This window comes from Cydia strobilella, chromosome 8, assembly GCF_947568885.1.
Source record: "Cydia strobilella chromosome 8, ilCydStro3.1, whole genome shotgun sequence".
Classification (NCBI taxonomy): Eukaryota; Metazoa; Arthropoda; class Insecta; order Lepidoptera; family Tortricidae; genus Cydia; species Cydia strobilella.
The window spans coordinates 20154864-20176222 of NC_086048.1; the positions used below are offsets into that span (position 1 = coordinate 20154864).

General features: G+C 38.5%; 1 protein-coding gene across 2 annotated transcripts in view; it reads right to left on the reverse strand.

Annotated features, from left to right (window-relative positions):
* Nucleotides 1-21359, reverse strand: part of LOC134743756 (EGFR adapter protein-like) — a 146917-nt gene that overhangs the window by 17753 nt on the left and 107805 nt on the right. For both annotated transcript variants that reach the window (XM_063677400.1, XM_063677399.1), the window contains exons 5-6: nucleotides 19770-19850; nucleotides 1538-1623 (exon numbers count right to left, since the gene is read on the reverse strand). In XM_063677400.1, coding sequence (XP_063533470.1) covers nucleotides 1538-1623; nucleotides 19770-19850 — 167 coding nt within the window. The remainder of the gene's footprint in view (nucleotides 1-1537; nucleotides 1624-19769; nucleotides 19851-21359) is intronic.

A 21359-nucleotide genomic window follows, 5' to 3' on the forward strand; every position in this document is an offset into this window, starting at 1 on the left:
TACATTCAGTTTAGTGGATTGATAACCTCCTAATTGAAGAATTATATTTAATTTGTTGCAATCGCATAGCAACTCAAGTTGCCCAAACAAATTTCATGGCTTTCAAATATAAAATCGCCTCACCAAACTGTAAGGCCGCTTCCCCACTTGGCGGCGCGGTATCGGTGCAGTACGCCGCCAAGCGGCCTAAGGAGTCATAATACACATCTACCGCCGTATAAAAATATTTTGACTAAAGCATTTCCTACAACTACTACAAGCGATAGTGTTATTTTTATGGCATGAAGATAACCAGGAACTTGATAAGGTTAAGATTCTAACGTATTCACAATGCGTTGGCTAAGGAGCGGTTAACCAGGCATATTATAGACCGCGGGCCAGGAACAGATTTCCATGACCAATCGCCTCCCGGGCGAAAACTCGTATAGTGGTTAACGGCTATGTATGATGAACCCTCGTGAACGTCAGCTGCCGCTCCGTTGGTGGGTTGAGGAATGGCAGCAAATAAAGTCTATAAAAAAATTGTCATCGGCTCCCGCTTGATACTTTGTCAGATTATAGTTTAGATGCTATTGTTAATAAAACAAATCGTCAGCCGGTTGTATCGCGGTGGAAAGACCGTGTTACGCATTTCGGTTGCTGCCATTCCTCAACCCACCAACGGAGCGGCAGCTGACGTTCACGAGGGTTCATCATACATAGCCGTTAACCGCTATACAAGTTTTCGCCCGGGAGGCGATGACTGACAAAATATGCGTCTACTCGTCAAATGGACAAGGAATGAAAAAGGTTTACAAATTCTTAGGTCCTCCCCTGACTATCCGGTGCGGAGTCAGGAATGCAGTATGTCTTCTGATTGGCGCTAAACAGGCGGTAATCAGGTATAGTAGTGATTCCTTACCGCCAAGACATAAAATGACTTTAAATTTTATATTAAAGGAAAAAATGGAAAAGTTACACTTCCCGTAGGATCCACTTTAGGACTTCAGGAGGACTTTTTCCATTTTTTCCTTTAATATAAAATTTGGAGTATCGCTCGCAGACGTATCTGCATGTTAAAAAAATGATAAAATGACTTTATTCGGTTAGAAAGTGTTCCATTCCTGGGCAAAGGTTTAGCCAGAAGGCTTGCGAATTATTTATTTAAGCTTTATTGCACAATACATGAAGGTACAAATGGCGGACTTAATGCCTTAAGGCATTCTCTACCAGTCAACCAATGGGTTAAACCAGAAATATTAAGTAAGTGCAGTGACTTTTAAAGTAAATGAATTTGTAACCAACACTAAATGAACATAAACTATATTGATAAACTTACACATACACTTAATACAAATAAACATACATACATAGATACTATACATATTTATATACCCAGTGTGAATCACTAAGTTGACGAAGAAGAAAGTTTGTCAAGGAATACTTGCGCAACATGCGCTTGAATGTGAATTTGGTTTGCGCTTGTCTGATAGAGAGAGGGAGATCGATCCAAAGTCTGATAGCCTGGACAATGAAAGAATTATGTTTAGGTTCGGACCTGTCTCTGGAGCGCGGGTAGAGGTGTGTGAGGCCGGGCAGCGAGTCAGGTGCGCGTACGCACTCGCCGCCGCTCAGCTCCGCGCTCTGGAGACAAAAACATAGCCAGTTATTATTTTGAATTTATTTTAGATTGTCTGATAAAAGAGGATAGGTACTAGATTGTGAGAAGTGGAGGAGTCGCAAATTGGACTCAGAGCTCTGAAGCAGAGACTAAGGATTTAAACGGAGTAGACACTAAAATAAGAGAGGGAGACTTTTTTTTTCAATCTATCATTTATGGATTTATGTTTTTGTATACCGGACCGGGCGTTAAAAACAGAACGAGTTGTTAGAATCATTTGGTTTATTTGATATTTATTTATTAAAAGCCTACGCGCAACTATAAAAATTCATTTTTATAACTTTTCCTACTCTAGCTAACAGCTAACACCGAAATACTACTCAAAATGAGCATCACGTACATCTGTTTCCGCCGCGAGACGAGAAACATGCCACTTCCGGTCCTCACAATAAAATTAAACGAAACAATAAAATTACATCGTTCCAACATTCCGGGAGGAAATAGAATGTTAAACTCGATTTTAGTGTCCCGTCAACATTCTTGTTGTGACATATAGCCCATTAAGTTTAGAAATAGGTTAATATATTGAGTTTAGAAGCATTCATGCTAACAGTGAAATCTTTCGGTCCACTTTGTCTTTTTTGTTCTAATTATATTTTATACCACAAATCATTTTTTTAAGAAAAGAAAGGAAAAATGTTTTAAGAAATAAAGGAAGTAGATAACTAGACCGTGACGTCACTTGTTCTGTTTTCATATAAATTCTATATTGGTTAATCGTTTTGACAGTTCGATAATTTAAGCTGATTTTGACTAGTCATCAGTCAAGTACCCTATTGGAAGATGGGGGCCCGTTTCATAACATTTTGTAATATTGTAATACAAGCGGCAGTCTTCTTAAGGATTTGCCACACTGGATGCGTTCTGCGATCAGCGGTCAGATCAAACCCGTATTATGTATAAACAACATTGACAGCAACCTTTGAAGTTGAAGTTTGACCTGACCGCTGCCCGCAGAACGCATCTAGTGAGGCAAATCCGTTATACTCCTTTGATTACAAAGTGGCTTCTAGCTGCTTCTTTTATAAATTACAGACCTTTAAAATTACAAGCCTTTGCAGGTTTTGTTATTTCTAACGTGCAGCCAAGGTCCCGACAAGCCAGAAAGCTACCGTTTCCCGGCGCTCATTTTATGGTCTCCGCTTATTAATGTCCATCTAAATCACAATAACAGCTTTTACAGGCTCGTTAAATTGAGGAATAATTACACTCAGTTATTGCCTTTGTTTACTTCTGATCGTCATTTAATAACTTTACCTACGTGTTTTGATATCTGATATCAATTTCATTTCAGGCCGAATATGACCTAACGTCGTTTATGGTATTGATATGGTATGGTGGTAGGTGGTGCCCACTCCATACATAGAGAAAAGCCTGGTTTATTTAAAGTAACTTTTAAGCGAGCTTTGCGAAAATTTATTTAGCGAAGGTTAGCCAGTTTTAAATTTAGCATCCCTCTTATTATGAAGTAAGGAAACTGATACTTTAGGGAATGAGCTGTAAGCTTACTTATTTGTCTATGTCACCAACCAACTAATTTCTTGGGTGTTATATTTCCAATACTCAACTGTAAATGGCTAGACGTATTGGTCATATTCAATAGCGAACAGTTATGCATGATTGCACCAACCATAATTAAGTAATCCAAATCAATCTGGATATTGGTATACAGAGAAATAAAATTAATTATAATACATTGTTATATTTGATAGGGTTTGAGGCATGCCCGTAAAAAAGATGCAAGTTGAACAAATATTTATCGTGGAAAAACTTCACTTCTCACGGCATTAAGAAAGTGCACTTTAACCTTTTCATAATAAAATATAAAACCTGTAATAAATATTTAAGTAACTATGAAATTATACAAAAAGTTATGCAATAGGCACTTAGGTTTCCTATTTTTCATTGAACGCGAACCGAAAAGAAAACGCAACAGTAAACTAAAGGAGTTAAAACGTTTACTAATTTCCCCTGGCACCTCCGTGACAATGTAGAAAATGCACAGAAGACGGGATAATTTCTCTGCGCCGGGAACTCCCTTAGCTCATAGTTTGTCGCTATAACACCTGTCGCTGTGTCGCTGTTGTACACTATACAGTCTTAAAGTATTGTCTTGCACAATAATGGTACCGTTTGCATTCAGTTCAGACTGCACCAGCATCACCGCAGCAGTATCACAGCGCGACATTACTGCCGACTGCACCCACCAGCTACCTTCTGCCTTCAGCCTAGCTTAGCGACATCATTGGGGTTCATTCCGAGCGGCTATTTTATACAAGTGCCTATAGATAAGAGCCTATAGAGGTGGGATAGATGTAAGAGATAAATTCCACGATGCAAGTTCGGCCGTAGAGTACCCAGGACGCAGTGGCCTCCGTCCAAACTGCACCAGCGGTCCACGGCACTTCCCCATCGTTCCACATCAACCCGGAGCGGCACAGTGGAGCGACCAGCTAGCGCGACAGGGGAGTACCGTAATTGCCACGGAACCAGACAGGTTTAATTTTGAATTAACGGACTTTTACCACGGCGCTCGCTCGGCAAGGTTTTTTATAAATAAATAATATTATTTGAAAGCGACTGGGTGTTTTCCTTTACCATTCTACCCGCTTTCTAGAAAGTTTCCCAGAAAGCTTGCTTAACACCCTCCATGCTTTCATCATCATCATCATCATGTCAGCCGATAGACGTCCACTGCTGGACATAGGCCTCCCCCAAGGCTCGCCACTCCGACCGATCCTGTGCCACTCGCAACCACCGAATTCCCGCGACCTTCACCAGGTCGTCGCTCCATCTCGTTGGAGGCCTACCGGCAGTTCGTCTTCCGGTACGCGGACGCCACTCCAGAACCTTCCGGCCCCACCGGCCATCAGTTTCGCGAGCATGCTTTACGACTAGGCAAATATAAAAACGTCGCTTAATTATATTTTTGGGTTGGATAAGTTATTACTATTTTTGAAAAATGCATTAATCACGCGTCATTTCACTAAATGAGTTTTTTTTGCTTGATCACTATTGCTTGCAGTTTTTTTTTATTTCTGTCACGATTTCTTGCAGTTTTGAACCCCGCTAACAGAAGTACTGTTATTGCTAAGTGTTTAGGTAACATCGTTGACACAATTTACTATTCGCAGACCTTACTGCAACGAGATAAGTAAACAGTTCAGTGTCATGCCTGGGGTCGATCTTTATTTTGTTGTCGAATTTTAATTTTCGTTAGACGTTTGCTGGTTGATTCGAAGAGCTTCTTATTTCGGGTGGGATAAATATGCGAAATAACAACGTATCTAGAAAAAAATGTTGGTACTTGTGTGTAATTTTTCGTTGGGTTATAAAAAACCCATACGTTTTCGCAACTCAAAGGAAGTTTTTAGGTCATAAAAATAGACCCGTTTTGATTAATATTAAAATCATCACAGGATATTTAACCCTCGTTTAAATATTCAATGTTTCTGGTCTGGTCAAATGTTACGGTTATGAAAATAATGCTCCTATTTATTACAAGTAAAATTTTGCAGCGTCACCGTAAAAAGCGTCTAAACCGTCTTCATATTTCAACGTTAAAGAAGAATTATGACTATTACAGACTATAAAATATCCCACAGTCGAGGTCTTTAAATAAGCAGTACATAGCGAAAAAGTGCGATAAAACTTTTAGCCTAGAAAACAATGGCAGTCGCGTGCGGCGCGGCAGTAACGGCGGGCGCGTCACGCCAGATTCGTATCTGTTATTTATACTCGTATCATCTACACTTAGATCGAGTCAAATATTTTTGAGGCGACCTTTGAATGGGTTTTTTGAACTTTGGACTTACGCATGCCGTTTTGAAATCAATATAAGTAGGCTCAAAATTTTAATAGGGTATAAAACAAACTTTTGCGATAGAACTGTAGAAACGTTTTATTATAAATGTGTCATTGTACATATTAGGTACTTATCAGTTTGCAATCAAAGTTTCTTTTCTCTTTTCTCTAATAGCTTAACAAAAAGAGCCATGCCTATATGTAGATGTAGAACAATAAAATTATACTGTCACAGATATTTTTGAACGAGCACAAATCGCACAATGGAAAAGTATTCTAAGATTTTGGACACTTTTGTTGCCCAAAACAATATCTGTAAGTATTTAATAATTTTAGTATTTCACTTGCGCAAGACAAGGTCGTCTTGTCGGTAAATATTTCCAAGAGTTTCAATCGAGCAATCTCCATTACGCTAGGCTACTATGGCCCGATAGGCCCCGATGGGCCCCAATCGGCCCCGAGGGCCCGACGCAATCTGCACGTTTTCTATCAGACTGTGATTCGATTTTGCTGGAGGGTGCGCGAAATTTGGGGTATGGTGCGAGTTAAAATGACTGAAATTGATATAAACATGACGGTTTATGACGGCTTTTTAAAATAAAACACAACAATTCGTTTTTCATTAGCCACTCCCGAGCCTCGGTAATAAGTTCATTTCATTTCATTTATTTCACATTAAAAGTCATGTTCATTACAGAAGATGTTAGTATGTAGAATGTAGTCAGTACATGACACCCGGGTAGGGCGCATAATGTTAGTATTTAAGAGGTACCTAATTACCTACTTATACGTATATTATACCTATTCTAGTGCTCATACCAATTATATTGCATGCATAAGCATATCACGTGATGTTTTCTATTAAAAACCAAGTGTCGGACGCCTCGGCCCGGACCCGGACCGTTCTAGCATATGTCATCCTTAATACTGGCTTAGAACCCAGCTCTGGTTTTTCGTAAAGCCGTTTATTCGCTATCTGGTTCTCCCTCACGCCGCCGGCCCCAGAACGCCATTTAAGGTAGGAATCGAACTTTAGACCAAACCCTCTGTCACCGTTAAAACGTTCAGTAAATATTGTTTTATGAGAAGTTTCATAGTTCACTGTTGACTGACGTTGACCAGTCCGTCAATTGTGGTTAGTGCAACTGACCCTTGGTCTTAGTTAACGCCCATATCGCTTTCGCTTCTCCCTTACACCACCGGCCCCAAAACGCCGTTTATCGTCGGCGTCGAACTTCCACCTAAGTGCCGCTACACACGCGGCGCTGCGACCTTCAGACTTATTGTCGTGTGTAGAGGATTTAATCCTCTTTTTCAGTGATGTGCTAGGTCACTTAAATGTGGTAAGGTCAAAGTTGGACAACAAAAAAAGCTAAGCTTGCCCAATAAATTCAGTTGATATACAGAACATATAAATCCACATTATACACAAATTTTTACACATTGACGCCAATGCTAACGTACACTGACATCAGAATTATATCATTAATTTAAATTGCGACTCGCTCGCGCCAATATAAATGTACAGACAAGTAAATGCATGGAAACTAAATGACATCATTCAAATATCATTCTGATATTAATGTACGTTCACATTGGCCTGATAATAGGTAGTTATATGATTTAACCGGACAAGTGCGAGTCGGACTCGCCCACAGGGTTCCGTACTTTTTAGTATTTGTTGTTATAGCGGCAACAGAAATACATCATCAGTGAAAATTTCAACTGTCTAGTTATCACGGTTCCAGAGATAAATAAAGCTTCTGAACTAAAAAAAAAATTATGGTTGATTAAATATTTTGATTTTATAAGGTATTTTAAGCTATACACCATAAGTATATATATTCGAATTCGCTTCTAACGACATCGAAGGGAAGTGACAAATACGTCATACTAAGCGGATGTCATATAAAGCGTAGTTGATTAACTTCTTGTTTTTGTAATTTTTTCCAAATTAATCTCAAATTCCTTTGTGAGAGATGAGTTTTATTAATCTTGGACCAATTATCAACTTGTCACTGAGAACCAAAACTAAAACAACTTACAGGCCACGCCACGCACGCACCACACGTCCTCGCAGAGAAAGACGTGAGGCCGGCCACGAAAACCAGCGAATGTGTCAGTATAATTGGACATAATTTCATGTAGCGATTTATCACTATAAGCGAAGTCATCTTATCCGACTTTGTCACAATAGTTATTTGTTATACAAGGGTGCAAAGTTGTATTTTACCCGCGAGTGTGGAATTGAAACACGAGCAAGCGAAAGGATTCTATAGTTGAACCACGAGCGAAGCGAGTGGTTCTAAAATAGAATCCAGAGCGTAGCAAGTGTTTCAACACACGAGAAGTAAAATACATTTGCACCCGTGTGTAACACAAAACTTTTCACCTCACTATAGCGAGGAAAGTGCAATATCCACAGGCGTTAGATCATCTTCATCACTGAAATCACTCATTTTTTACGATACTATAACAAAAACTCTGAAAATTCTGTATTTTTACGTGAGAAGTTTGTAAGTAAAAATTTTGTTGACAATGTTGACATTTCTGACGTATGAAATGTCAATGATGCGTTTTGAAATTGCATCGACTCAACTTGTGCGTTCAGAATTATATTTAACATCATTATTAAAAAACAAACGTTTCTTATGGAACTTTAAGGTTTATGATATAAAATCATTAAATAAAGCTAAATTTGGTATTTTTTATTAGATTCTCAAACCATTTGTTTAATGATAATTAATATCAAACGAATCATTATTATGAGCGTTTTACGTTTTGTTATCTGTCAAGCTACTTAAACATGATCCATCCAAGGTCAAATTACTTTCCCCACTACTGGATAAAATGCGTTTTTCCCCGCTTGTTTTAAAGGATAAAAGACAACTTTCCGAGCTAGTGAGGGGAAAATATTTTTTTATATGAAAGCCAAGCTTCGCATAGTAATTACGTCATAGTAAGCAATTAGTCAATCTATCAACGATAAAAATACCAAATTATGGCTATCACAAATTAATGTAGTACCTACACAAAGTTCTGTAACTATTAGGGTAAACCTAGAAATTAATTGAGAATTAGAACAAATGCTCGGTTTTTGGCCATTTTATACGCATTCCACACGAAACGTCCTTCTACGTCGCTCGTAAATAATACCAGTTTACAACTCAAACAAAACTTTACGGCTTTAACACACTTTCATATCATAATGTTGAACTTCAGTAAATATTAAAGTCAGATCACGCAGGCCAGGAACAATCGGGTTTCAAGTCAACTAAAGTTGGAGGATAGATAGAATTTCCCATCTTTTTAGGTACAGGCTATAGAGTTATATTTGATTTATGTTTTGGTCTAACCTGAATACTTTTTAGGGTTCCGTAGTAAACTAGGAACCCTTATAGTTTCGCCATGTCCGTCTGCCTGTCCGTCCGCGGCTTTGCTCCGTGATCGTTAGTGCTGTTAACTGTAATTTAGCATGGATACATAAGTCATGCATGGCGACAGAACGGTAAAATAAAAATTACAAAAAATATTTTTTTAGGGTACCTTCCATACAATTTTTTTTTTTTTTTTCGATTTAACCCAATGATGTGGGTTATCGTTGGATACCGTTTTTCATAAATTAATGACGATCCGTCGATACCGATTTATTAACCCCTTAGCCCTGTAACATGCCCAAACCATAACCACCATGTCACCCTTGTACCTCCATTACACAGGGCGACCTCACGTAAACGGTTCCATTATTTATGATTTACAGTGACATTACCCACGTGAGTCGGTTATGGTCGAATATGTGAACGTTTTCGTGATAAAGGTGAACTTTGACATTAAAATTAGATAATAATGAATAAAACTTTCAAAGTTCAAATATACCTTATTCATGTAAGCCTAGCAACGAGTGCTTCACTTATGAATGGTAAGTATTATATACATACATATTATCTTAAGCTAATTATCAGAGGAGAAAGAGGTCACTCGTCGAATCCGACTCGGTTGGACAGCGTTCGGGAAGCTCCACAGTATCTTTTCGTCCAAATTGCCGCAGTGTCTTAAGTCAAAAGTCTTTGACCAGTGTGTGTTGCCAGTGATGACATTCGGATCTGAGACGTGGGCGCTAACAATGGGCCTCATAAGAAGGCTCAAGGTCACGCAAAGGGCAATGGAGAGAGCTATGCTCGGGGTTTCTCTGCGTGATAGAGTCAGAAATGATGATATCCGCAGTAGAACTAGGGTCACCGACATAGCTCGCAGAATTGCAAACCTTAAGTGGCAGTGGGCGGGGCACATTGCTCGCAGAACTGATGGCCGGTGGGGCCGGAAGGTTCTGGAGTGGCGTCCGCGTACCGGAAGACGAACTGCCGGTAGGCCTCCAACGAGATGGAGCGACGACCTGGTGAAGGTCGCGGGAATTCGGTGGTTGCGAGCGGCACAGGATCGGTCGGAGTGGCGAGCCTTGGGGGAGACCTATGTCCAGCAGTGGACATCTATCGGCTGACATGATGATGATGATGGTGAATTATCAGAGCTTCTATAATAATATTGATTTATTATACGGATCAAATTTAATACTAAGAATTTCACAAAAAGATCATCAAACAAACAAATTGAAACGTTCGCCGTTCCAATTTGCGTTTATTTGCTACATCAATAATAAATAAGTAACTAAAAGTTAATATTTTTGACATACTTCAATGAAATTAAATCAATAGTAAAAGAATGATTACGTATCCGACAAATAATTGAGAACCAATAACTTAATTGTTTGTTCAGATATGTAGTGTTTACTTTTCACAGAGCATAATTACATTATTGCAAGTATAGACCAAACCAATTAGTTTCAACACTAAATGGAACAATACAAATCTGCGGTGGCAGCATGGTTGCATTTTTATTTATCACCTGTCACTATGTCTGTCACTTTCGCAGTTACCTACTTGTTAGAACGAGACAGCAAGGCATGGTGACAGGCGATAAAAATGCGACCGTGCTCAGCCCGCTGTATTTCACGCATCGACCCACAATGATTTTTAATATTTATGGAGGAGTCAATATTTTTATTCAAGTAAAGGTGAAAGATATGACAAGCGAGTGTGACGACAAAGAAGAAAAGATAGTAAATAAATAAATAATATTATAGCAACATTCTTACACAGATTGACTAAGTCCCACGGTAAGCCTAAGGAGGCTTGTGTTATGGGTACTCAGGCAACGATATATATAATATATAAATACTTAAATACATAGAAAACACCCATGACTCAGGAACAAATATCTGTGCTCATCACACAAATAAATGCCCTTACCGGGATTTACCCACTAGGCCAAACCGGTCGTCAAAACTCTTATTTGTCGATTACCCCACTTTTGGTTCAGACTCAATGTTCTTTATTTTTCCCGTCTAAGATAATTGGATGAATATAGCACAATCGATATCACTTCAAGTTTTGGAATTTAAGTAATTTATTCAACTCATCATCTTCCTCGCGTTGTCCCGGCATTTTGCCACGGCTCCATGGGAGCCTGGGGTCCGCTTGGCAACTAATCCCAAGAATTGGCGTAGGCACTAGTTTTTACGAAAGCGACTGCCATCTGACCGTCCAACCCAGGGGGAAACTAGGCCTTGTCGGGAAAGATATATTATGAAATAGCGGATAGGTCTGATCAATTGTTCTTTTCATTTGTATGTTTTTACTGAGGTGTGCAACTAAAGAGTATTCTATCTGTCTATCTATCTATCTATAGGGCGGGGTGGAAGAGAACAATTCTGAAAGCTGACCCCTCCACCATCCCACAGACATAGCTTTAAAGAGAGAGCTTGTAAATAATCAATTTCTGGTCCATCTCAGTTGCAATAAAATAAATGTAATTGTCAATTCAAAATGCCCCACATTCGTTTACCTCCCGCGTTCACGGAACCCGACACTTTCAACCTTCAGACGTAATTAAATCCGGACCCTAAGTTATGCGTTATTGCCTCTTCGCACGACAGTCCCCGACAACTGTCTCTGTCGCACTCACGGGGTACAGTACACGCGTCCCGTTTTAAGCGAAAGTGAGGTTGCACGGAATTCCTATTACAACTGGTATACTAAGCAACTCTTTAAATGTTTACTGATGGGCCTTATACGTTGGTATTAAGGTTTATAAATGGTCATAGTGTGTGGACGATGGTACTTATGTCACAGCGCAGTGTTTTTCGAGGCTTTCGAGCTTTTAGCTCACTGTGGGTGTATTGGCAGGAATGCGTTCTTTAAATATTCAATTTAGTTCAACATTAATGGCATTATTCATAATCGCGTTACTGATCTGAATTAGCTATGAATCGTTTTTCTCTATATGTCATTTTGACTTATGTATTTTTAAGAAAGGGAAAAAACATAATTAGGGTCCGTAAAGTTTTATGAATAAGGGGGTAAGTTTCTTCGGAAACTTCCTACCTCGCACAGCTAAACTGTAGAAGGAACTGCCCGTGGTATTTTCAGATTGATTAGACCTTCATAAATAGAGCTTACTCCCATCTTAAATGCTGTGAACACACTTGCAACCCCCCTGGTGCTGCTGGCGTCCATGGGTAACGGTAAATATTTTTATATTTTTTTTACCACATTATTTGCGGATAATACAGTAAAATCCGCTTATAATGACATCGAAGGGAAGTGTCAAAAAGACAAAAACGTCATACTAAGCGGATGTCATATACAGCATAGTTGATTAACTTCTTATTCTTGTTAATTTTTACAAATTAATCTCATATTCCTTTTTAAGAGATGAGTTTTATTAACCTTGTACCAATTATCAACTTTCACCGAGAATCTAAACTATGACAACTAAAACGCCACGCACGCACCAAACGTCCTCGTGGGGCAAGACGTAGGGACGGCCACAAAAACCAGCGAATTTGTCAGTATAACTGGACATCATTTCATAAAAATAGGATTTATAGGTCATAGTAAGCGATTTGTCACAGCGAAGTCATCTTATCCGAAATTGTCACAAAGAATTTTATATGAAAACCAACCTTCTCACTGTAATTGCATCATAGTAAGCGGTTGGTCAGTATCAGTATAAGCTGAATAAACGGATATCACTTTACTTCGTTGGCATAAACAAATAAAGTTACGCATTTGTAACTTACGTACCTTGTAAGTCCGCGTCGTAAAACCCATTCAAGTAATATCTGAGTTTATCACAAAAATATAAAAGTTAATTTTCAAACAATAAGTCCCGTATAGTGTTGTTAAAAGACTAGTCTTTAAGACTTTTGAACCTTAACGACTCGCGAACCTTTAGGTTCAAGCTTTGAAAGCTAGAGCGTTAAATGCTTGCTCACAAAGCGGTTTAGAACCTTAACGACTCAAACTTTTTATGACTTGTCAAAATGAAGTCTTTAAGACTCGGGCCTCATAGGGAACTCTAGCTTTTTAACTTAAGCTCAAGCCCCCGAACCTTAAAAGCTTGTGTCAAGCTTAGAGCTCATACGTTGAGCTCTCTTTGCAGAAATTATTTTTGTGCAGAAAATTTACGAATATTATAATATACCTATCTATATCGGAAGAGTAACTTAACATCAGTTAACGCATTTACTGCCTGCAACGTATACAGGGTGGACCATTTAGAACCGTGATTCCGTTGCGTATGTACAGTCGCCATCAGATATATCGGAGCAGCCAAGGTGCTCACAAATATCTAAACACGCCTCTATTGTCATGGCGCTAGTGCGTGTTCAGATATTTTTGAGTCTCTCGGCCGCTCCGATATATCTGATGGCGACTGTACATCCAGATACATTTTCTATGAAACTATATTTTAAAAATTTCCCATTCCGTTCCGTCCTATATGAGTGAGGTACCGAAGATTTATTTTTTTGTTTTTGCTCGAGCACTCTTTGTCAGCGTGTTCACATTTCACAACAAATATCTATTCATACCAAGTTTCAACTTTCTAGTACTAGTCACTGAGCCAACCCGCGGACTGACAGACAGACGAACGGACAGACATGGCGAAACTATAAGGGTTCCTAGTTGACTATACGGAACTCTAAAAACGCGATAAATCATAATTATCTTTTTCTGTTTTTCCCTGTTTCACAAAAACGTATTAAATTTCACCCTACCCTATAGCATAGGTTGATCTTATTTGTTAAAAGCTTTTACTTTTTGCTCCAAACCTTTACTGCTAAAAACCTTACAGACTTAAACCTTCAAAGCTTAGGAGGCTTTAAAGCTTGAGGCCAAAAGATTCGAGGTTTCTTTGCTCGTAAGCAGCAACACGAACTCTTAGTTCGAGTCGTTAAGGTTCCGAGGCTTTAAGGTTCGAGGCTTCAAGGCTCAGCAGTCGCGACTCAAGTCTTGTAGTTTACGCCTCAAAGCTTAAATCCACAACACTAGTCCCGTAAACTTTTATCCGATTTTAAAAACAGCTGAAATAAGTAATTAGGGCGGGGTCCCATTGCTCACGATAACGAACCGAATTTACGTCCCTTTGTCAGCGATAAGGAAAACTGTTTCTAACTCCAATAAAACTTTATAACCATTTTGTTTTGAGCGTTCTACGACCGACCCTTGCATTTGTGAGTCAATCTAAAGTAGATAGTTGAGTGTTTTTAGAAATTGGAGTGACCTTTGGAGATTGGATTTGTGTATGAGTTTTTGAATTGAAAGGCATCTGGGGGTTTTATGCCCGACCTTCAAAATATGTAAATTACCTATACAGCAATATAGTTTGACCAGCAGATCAATTCTAACGCACGCTGACATCAGAATGGTATTTGAATCATTGTTATTTAGTTATCGTGCCCGCGCCAATACATTGTGTGTACGAGCAAAATACACGATAACTAAATAATATGGTTCAAATTAATTTAATTGTGATGTCAATGTCAGTGCAATTACGTTCAAATTGGTCTGTCTATCTTCTAAAAGTAGAATTGTTAAGGGTTTAATAAGGCCCAAAAGGCCTTAAAATTACCTTTGCAGATTAAATTTGTGAATGAAATTTGTCTGTCCTTCAAAATGACAAATTATACAACAATGTAGTTTGACCAGATTGGGCCGTTGTGTTATAGAGTAGGTGGTGTTAGAAATGTCTCCACTGTTGTAGGTCACATGCTGTTAAATCTGTGCTTCTTACAAATTAAGCAATACATTATGAGTATAAAGAATAAACGGGTTATTCATTTGTAATGTTCATTAAATCGTCTGATAGTTTGAGGCTAAGAAACAAAGCTCGGACAAGTCGTTTTAATAGTGTAGTAAAATTATTGACCAAGATGAAACAATACATCTAATAATAATAAAAAAAGTTGAACGTAAAAGATACTCGGTATTTGAAGTTGTTTAATGAATTCCAAAGAAATATTACCTACTGCAATCAAAAAGTGGACGGACATCGAGCGTTTTGATTAGCATAAAGTGCACCAAAAAACTTTATCTTTTAACTCTTTGTGTCACAGATTTTTGTTTATTATAATAAAAACTTATTTTTTGCATTTATTTATTGATTTGGGCTAATAATATGAAAATCCATGACTTTTTTTCATTTTCTGTTTGAAGGGGGTGTTTTATAGGGTGGTTAGTAGGTGTAACCACCGTGATACAAGTATACAGTCCTATTTGCAAAAATATTGTATTATATACAAAACAAAATCAATTAATACATAAGACCACGGTCTTATGCGTGCTTTAATTCACATCACGATGTGAATTAAAGTACGCATTTCCCTCTTTACAGTAGCAAAGTGGTACTTTGCATATTTTGCAGCTCCACACAGTGCGGACAGGTTTGGCTTTTGTGCTGCATACGCTGCATCGTCGCGATGTGCCTCTTATTGGTAGATGATTGGCTACTGCATGCCTTATAGAAGGTGGTACAAAGAATTTGTGTTTTATTATAGATGCATAAGTCGGCGAGTTAGTGTTGCATTTCCTAGAACTGCTGTTTGCTCTCCCGCTGCTGGCATTAACTCATCTCAACCGGCAAAACTATCATTGTCTGAAGGTATAACTTCATATATTAAAGCGTTTTCGATATCTCGATCGGTCAATCTTTTTCTATACATTATCTAAAACAGAAATAATTATTATATTTATGACCGTTTTGAAGTATATTATTACCTAAACCTTTTTTATTACCTAAATATTTGTGTCACGGTGGTCATCGCTGTTAACCACCTTGAATAAGTCAGCTTTTACCTAAAGGTACCTTTTAAAACCTGAATATTTAACACTTTTCATTATATGTGAAACTATTTTTTTACAAAAAAAAATCGAGTAACAAAAAACAATTGTGCCACGGTGGTTATCGCTGTTAACCACTTTTACTAAGTCCACTTCTACCAAAAGTTATAAATCTAAATGTAAATATTTTTCACTTAAAATAAATGAATAAGTATATTTCATAATACGTATCACAAAACACAGCAAAAAAAAGATTATTTATAATTTTTTACTTACCAGCAAAATCACACTTTCACATTTCCGTAAACGGCGGTTTTCGAATAAAAATTTAGTTCCACAAACAGCCGTCGAGCGAACTGCGAATGACATTGTTATCTAACTTAGGCCTTCTTGTTGACCACGTAATACGATACTTTGACCATAGATGGCTCTGTTACTAAATAATCGGTCGATAAAAAGTGGTTATTGCAGATAACCACCAGAACGAAAAGAGTTAAAGTTATCACTTAGGAATTATGTTCAAACTACCGCCTATTACAGTGATTAGACCCCAAATTGCCCCAAGTTTTTGTCAAAAAGACGAGTAATAGCTTAATGGTGGCGCTAAGGTATTAATCAACACGCCGTAAGTGATTTAGATCATTGACTGCCGATGCGTGCGGCCGTAAATCAAAGCAAGATGAGTTATTACTGGCTTGTGTTGGTTATTGTTTAGATTATAGCTTATTAGTTTGGAGATCGTTAATCGTCGACTTTCTTAACTAATAATTCGTAAGCATTATAATAAAGACATGGTGTACCGGTGGTCTACGGATCGTCTTAAGTACCTAATTAAAAGTTTAAAGAAATATACTAAAATAAACGAAATAAAATGATGTGATGAAAAATGGAACGGTCATGGTTGTTAGCCTTTAGTTTGTAAACACACTAATCATTTAAATTCCACTTTACAAAATCTAATACAGGGTGGCAAAAAAATAAGTGTATTCCCGTTGCCAGAAAGGTTTTGGAATTATACTGAGCAAGTTTTACTATGGGACAAACCACGAAATCGCGACGGGAATGCATTTATTTCTTAGCCACCGTGTATATGTATATCCAAGGTACAGGTAGGTGTACGGGTAAGTGTGGTTGCGGAGTATGTACAGTCGCAATCAGATATATCGGAGCGGCCAAGGTGCTTACAAATATCTGAACACGCCTCTAATGTCAAGGCGCTAGGTGCGTATTCAGATATTTTTGAGCACCTCGGCCGCTCCGATATATCTGATGGCGACTGTAACTGGCCTTTATACCGATGTTTACATATTACCTACCTATTTATTGCGAATTCAGATAGGTATTTGACACACTTACCTAAAAGTATGAAATAAAATGAATTCGTTTTATACCCTAAACTCAAGGATTTGAGTATATTAAGTATATATAAGTCTTACAAACCTCGGAAAGAAGCAATTATTGTTTTCACTTTTTAATTTATTTACCTACCTACTTTACATTATGACATGTTTGGCAAGAAGGCATCTGGTTTTCGCCACATTTTCGTGTACAGCTTTAAATTCGTTAACTATGTACTCGTAAATCATGCCCGCACCAAAATTATACCTCAATAAATCACAACTTATAACCTCACACTTCCCAACCTACCATTACCCAATCGTGACTTAATAGCAGAGTAACAAACGTATCATTACGACACAGGAGCAAATATAACTAAGGCTTGCGGCCCGGCCACGACATCGCGCGGCGGCGGAAGCGGCGAGCGGCGGCCATAGGTTGGAGCGAGACACAGCGATTGGACCTTTCGTTCCCAACTATGGCCGCCGCTCGCCGCTGCCGCCGCCGCGCGATGTCGTGGCCGGGCCGTTGGGGAAGAGTCTACGAAACGTTAAGGTTAAGTAGCGTATTAAGTGCTGGACTTTTACGGTTTACCTGAACTACTATCTGAACCTAAGTGACATATCATAATGATATATGAAATTTAATCAGTTTTAATTAGCCACCTGTCTCCCTCTTCCTGCTAATATTGACCCGAGTAAGCGAAATATTAAAAAATTAAACCACGAGCGTAGTGTGTGCTTCAATGGAATCTTGAACGTTGCAAGGGTTTTAAGATGAGGGTTAAACAAACTTTGCTACTGAGTGAAATACAAAATGTGTGCCACACCAACGCTAGGAACAAACATTACAAATCAAATCCAAAAGAACGCTATACAATATTTATCATTCAGAAATCATAATAAGGCCCACCATACAAAGTTTCCCTATTTTTAATTTGAACATTATTGTATAGAAGATTAGGGTGACTTTCGTTTGTTTTAGAAAACATTGAAACGAAATAAATGCTACTTAATTCAGTTAAGCGTGTAAGGTTCAAATTATAGGTAGATTGAAACGGAGTGTATATTGTAATGCACATTGGGCCTTAAAAGTCAATTCTACCAGACAACACGAGGAAAAAAACTCAAAATGAGCATTTAATTAATCTGCCACGTGTGGATAAAATGCAACTTTCTCACCATCAGTTACTGAAGAATAAAGAAAGCCTTTACAAGCTGGTGTGGTGAAAAATATTTAAAATTTTATGATAGAACGGGCTACAATAATGGTTCGACTCCATACTCCAAGCCAAGTAGGCGATTTGAATAACACTTGGACCGATTAAAATAATAACGGCTATGGGTGTTTGCTTTATGGAACGTTGAATTATAGTTCCGGGCACAGTTTCAAGCGCGAACCAAACGTAAAAGAAGTTATTGTTGGATTAACGACTTTTTGCTTCAGGCAAAAGGTTCTAATTTCAAAAATGACGTGTCGTTTAGGTCGTTTTTAATTAATAAGGCCCTTAAAGCTTTGTAAACGTTACGTTATTTAAATAGTAAGGTCTAGTGCTTCCTTCTACAGTCGCCATCAGATATATCGAGGCGGGCAAGGTGCTCACAAATATATGAACACGCTTCTATTGTCAGGGAGCTAGAGTGCGTGTTCAGATATTTTTGATCACCTTGGCCGCTCCGATATATCTGATGGCGACTGTACAACGATACTTAGGTAGTTTGAGGAACGGGGGGCTTCCTGATACAGGTATAAGGTATAATAATATATACTTAATAGGAAGTCCCAAAGTCCCAACCTGCTACATTGTAATGTAACATTTTATAAATGTAATAAAATATTTTCATTTTTTTTTTCATTTAGATAAACATGTAAATAAACAAGAGTGAATAGGCTGTTACTGAACCGGTGAGCTCCATCTTAGGCCCTGTCTTCACTTTCCATCAGGTGTGACTAGGGCCAATCGCCGATCAGTTTATAATAAAAAAAAATGTATTTAAACACATAAAACTTTTATATGAGTCAAGTAAAATATATATAAGCCCTTAGCGAGACTCGAACCCGGGACCTTAGATCACTACCGACTAAGCTAAAAGGCCGTTAAAAATGTTATAATGTTATCTTATGTTATCTTGAATCTAAGACTTTGAAGCAGGCTATCTGTAATCAAATTAATTCAAAGCACTGCCCTTGAGCTCCATCATCATCATCTAATTAGGTTGGTCAGGTTGTTTTTTAGTGGGCGATTGCACATAAGACCTCGATGGGTCGAAGTGTATCCGCACGGGCCCCCGAAATAATAAGATAAGATATGTTATCTTACCCAAAGCGGCGCGGAGGGCTGGAGCTGCGACGCGAACGCCATTCGGAACGCATCTCCCACCAGCGAGTTCAGTTCTTCTGTTTGTTATCTTATATTATCTTATGTTATCTTACCCAAGCGGCGCGGAGGGCTAAAGCTGCGACGCGAACGCCATTCGGCACGCATCTTCCACCAGCGAGTTCAGTTTTTCTGTATATTATCTTATGATATCTTATATTATCTTATGTTATCTTACCCAAAGCGGCGCGGAGGGCTGGAGCTGCGACGCGAACATTCGGAACGCATCTCCTACCAGCAAGTTCAATTCTTCTGTTTTTTTATCTTGTGATATCTTATATTATCTTACCCATAGAGGCGCGGAGAGCTGGAGCTGCGACGTGAACGCCATTCAGCACGCATCTTCCACCAGCGAGTTCAGTTTTTCTGTATATTATCTTATGATATCTTATATTATCTTATGTTATCTTACCCAAAGCGGCGCGGAGGGCTGGAGCTGCGACGCGAACGCCATTCGGAACGCATCTCCCACCAGCGAATTCAGTTCTTCTGCCTGCAGACAAGCGGATAAACATTATATCATAGCAAACTAGTAATAAATCAACAATTTTAGATATATAGGTAGCTTATTTGGATGTCAACTGCAGCTACATTACTGTTGCGGCGTCGTTGTTGCCGCTGCTGTATCTGTCAATTTTCTTGATAAAATGAGTGACGGGAATTTACGGGATGTACGTTATAATGGCGGCAGCAATGCGGCGGCAAATTTAACTCATATTATCAAGGAAATTGACGGAAACAGAGGCGGCAACAACGAAATCACAACAGTATTGCTGCTCCAGTTGACATACGAACTTCACTTTTAGATGCTTTACTTGTTACTGTTTGTGTTGTTGTTGTTTGTTTGTGTGTTGTTTACTTGTTGTTGTTGTTGTTGTTGTTGTTGTTTGTTGTTGTTGTGTGTTGTTGTTGTTGTTGTTTACACCCTATTAGTATTCCCTGCTGTTTTCAGCAGTGGGCTGTAAATAAACGGGTGATTGATGATTTTCATCACGTCATACATTTTATTTAGTTACCTACATTTTTCGCTGTTTTTCAAACTAACGACCGCTTGACAGAACAATTACAAGTTGAGCATTAAAATGCTGCTAAATGGTAAACGCACTCAACGCAGCGATTCAAGTCGCATCGAGTAGTTTCGGAACAGCGTGTTTGAGTGCTGCCTTAATGCAATGCGATGGAGCCAAACCGAGGGCGGAAGGACACAGGAGATTTTACTTGAATGATTTTCAATAAAGATAAAGATATTTTACAATTCAATTAGGCATAATTATTACAATGCGATTATAAACGTCAAAGGAAGCTACGCCGGCTCTAAACCTCTCTGCCCTAGAATATTTAAATTAAATTCAAATTCTCCTAAATTGGAGAAAGGTGTCCCAATATGGAACCGGCAAGAAACTCGGCGGGATATATCTCTTCAAAACATTACCTACATATTATAATTAACAAGCATTAAATTAAAAAATACCTACAATACAAATTACTATAGGCTTCATGAAGTAACAAAGTAGATTAGATAGTTACTTAGATTTCATATGCAAACATCTCTATCCATGACATAATAATAGTATGCTCGCTTTTTTGCTTAACAAATGCTTTGAATTTAGTCTGTAACCTCGGTAACATTTTAATTAAAATTCTTCTATCGTTATATAATAAATGACTGTTAAGCCCGGTTTACATTTGTCTGACGTGTCGTGTTGTGTTGTGTCGTGACGCAGTGTGCATCAGACAATGCGTCACGACACAACACAATTAACACGACAGACAAATGTGAACCGGGCTTTAGGCTGCCTTTCCTCTGGGGCGCACATGAGAGGAGATGGAATGAAGCAATAGCACATTGGTTGTAATCCAGTGCTGTCTGCCTCAGTGGAAAAGCAGCCTTAAATCGCTTTCGTAACCGCTTAGTCCCAAGCTACATCCTGTTTAACGGACTCCTATATTTTACACCCCTCCAGTGCATTATGCTATGCGGCAATTACGCGGTTTTATTCAA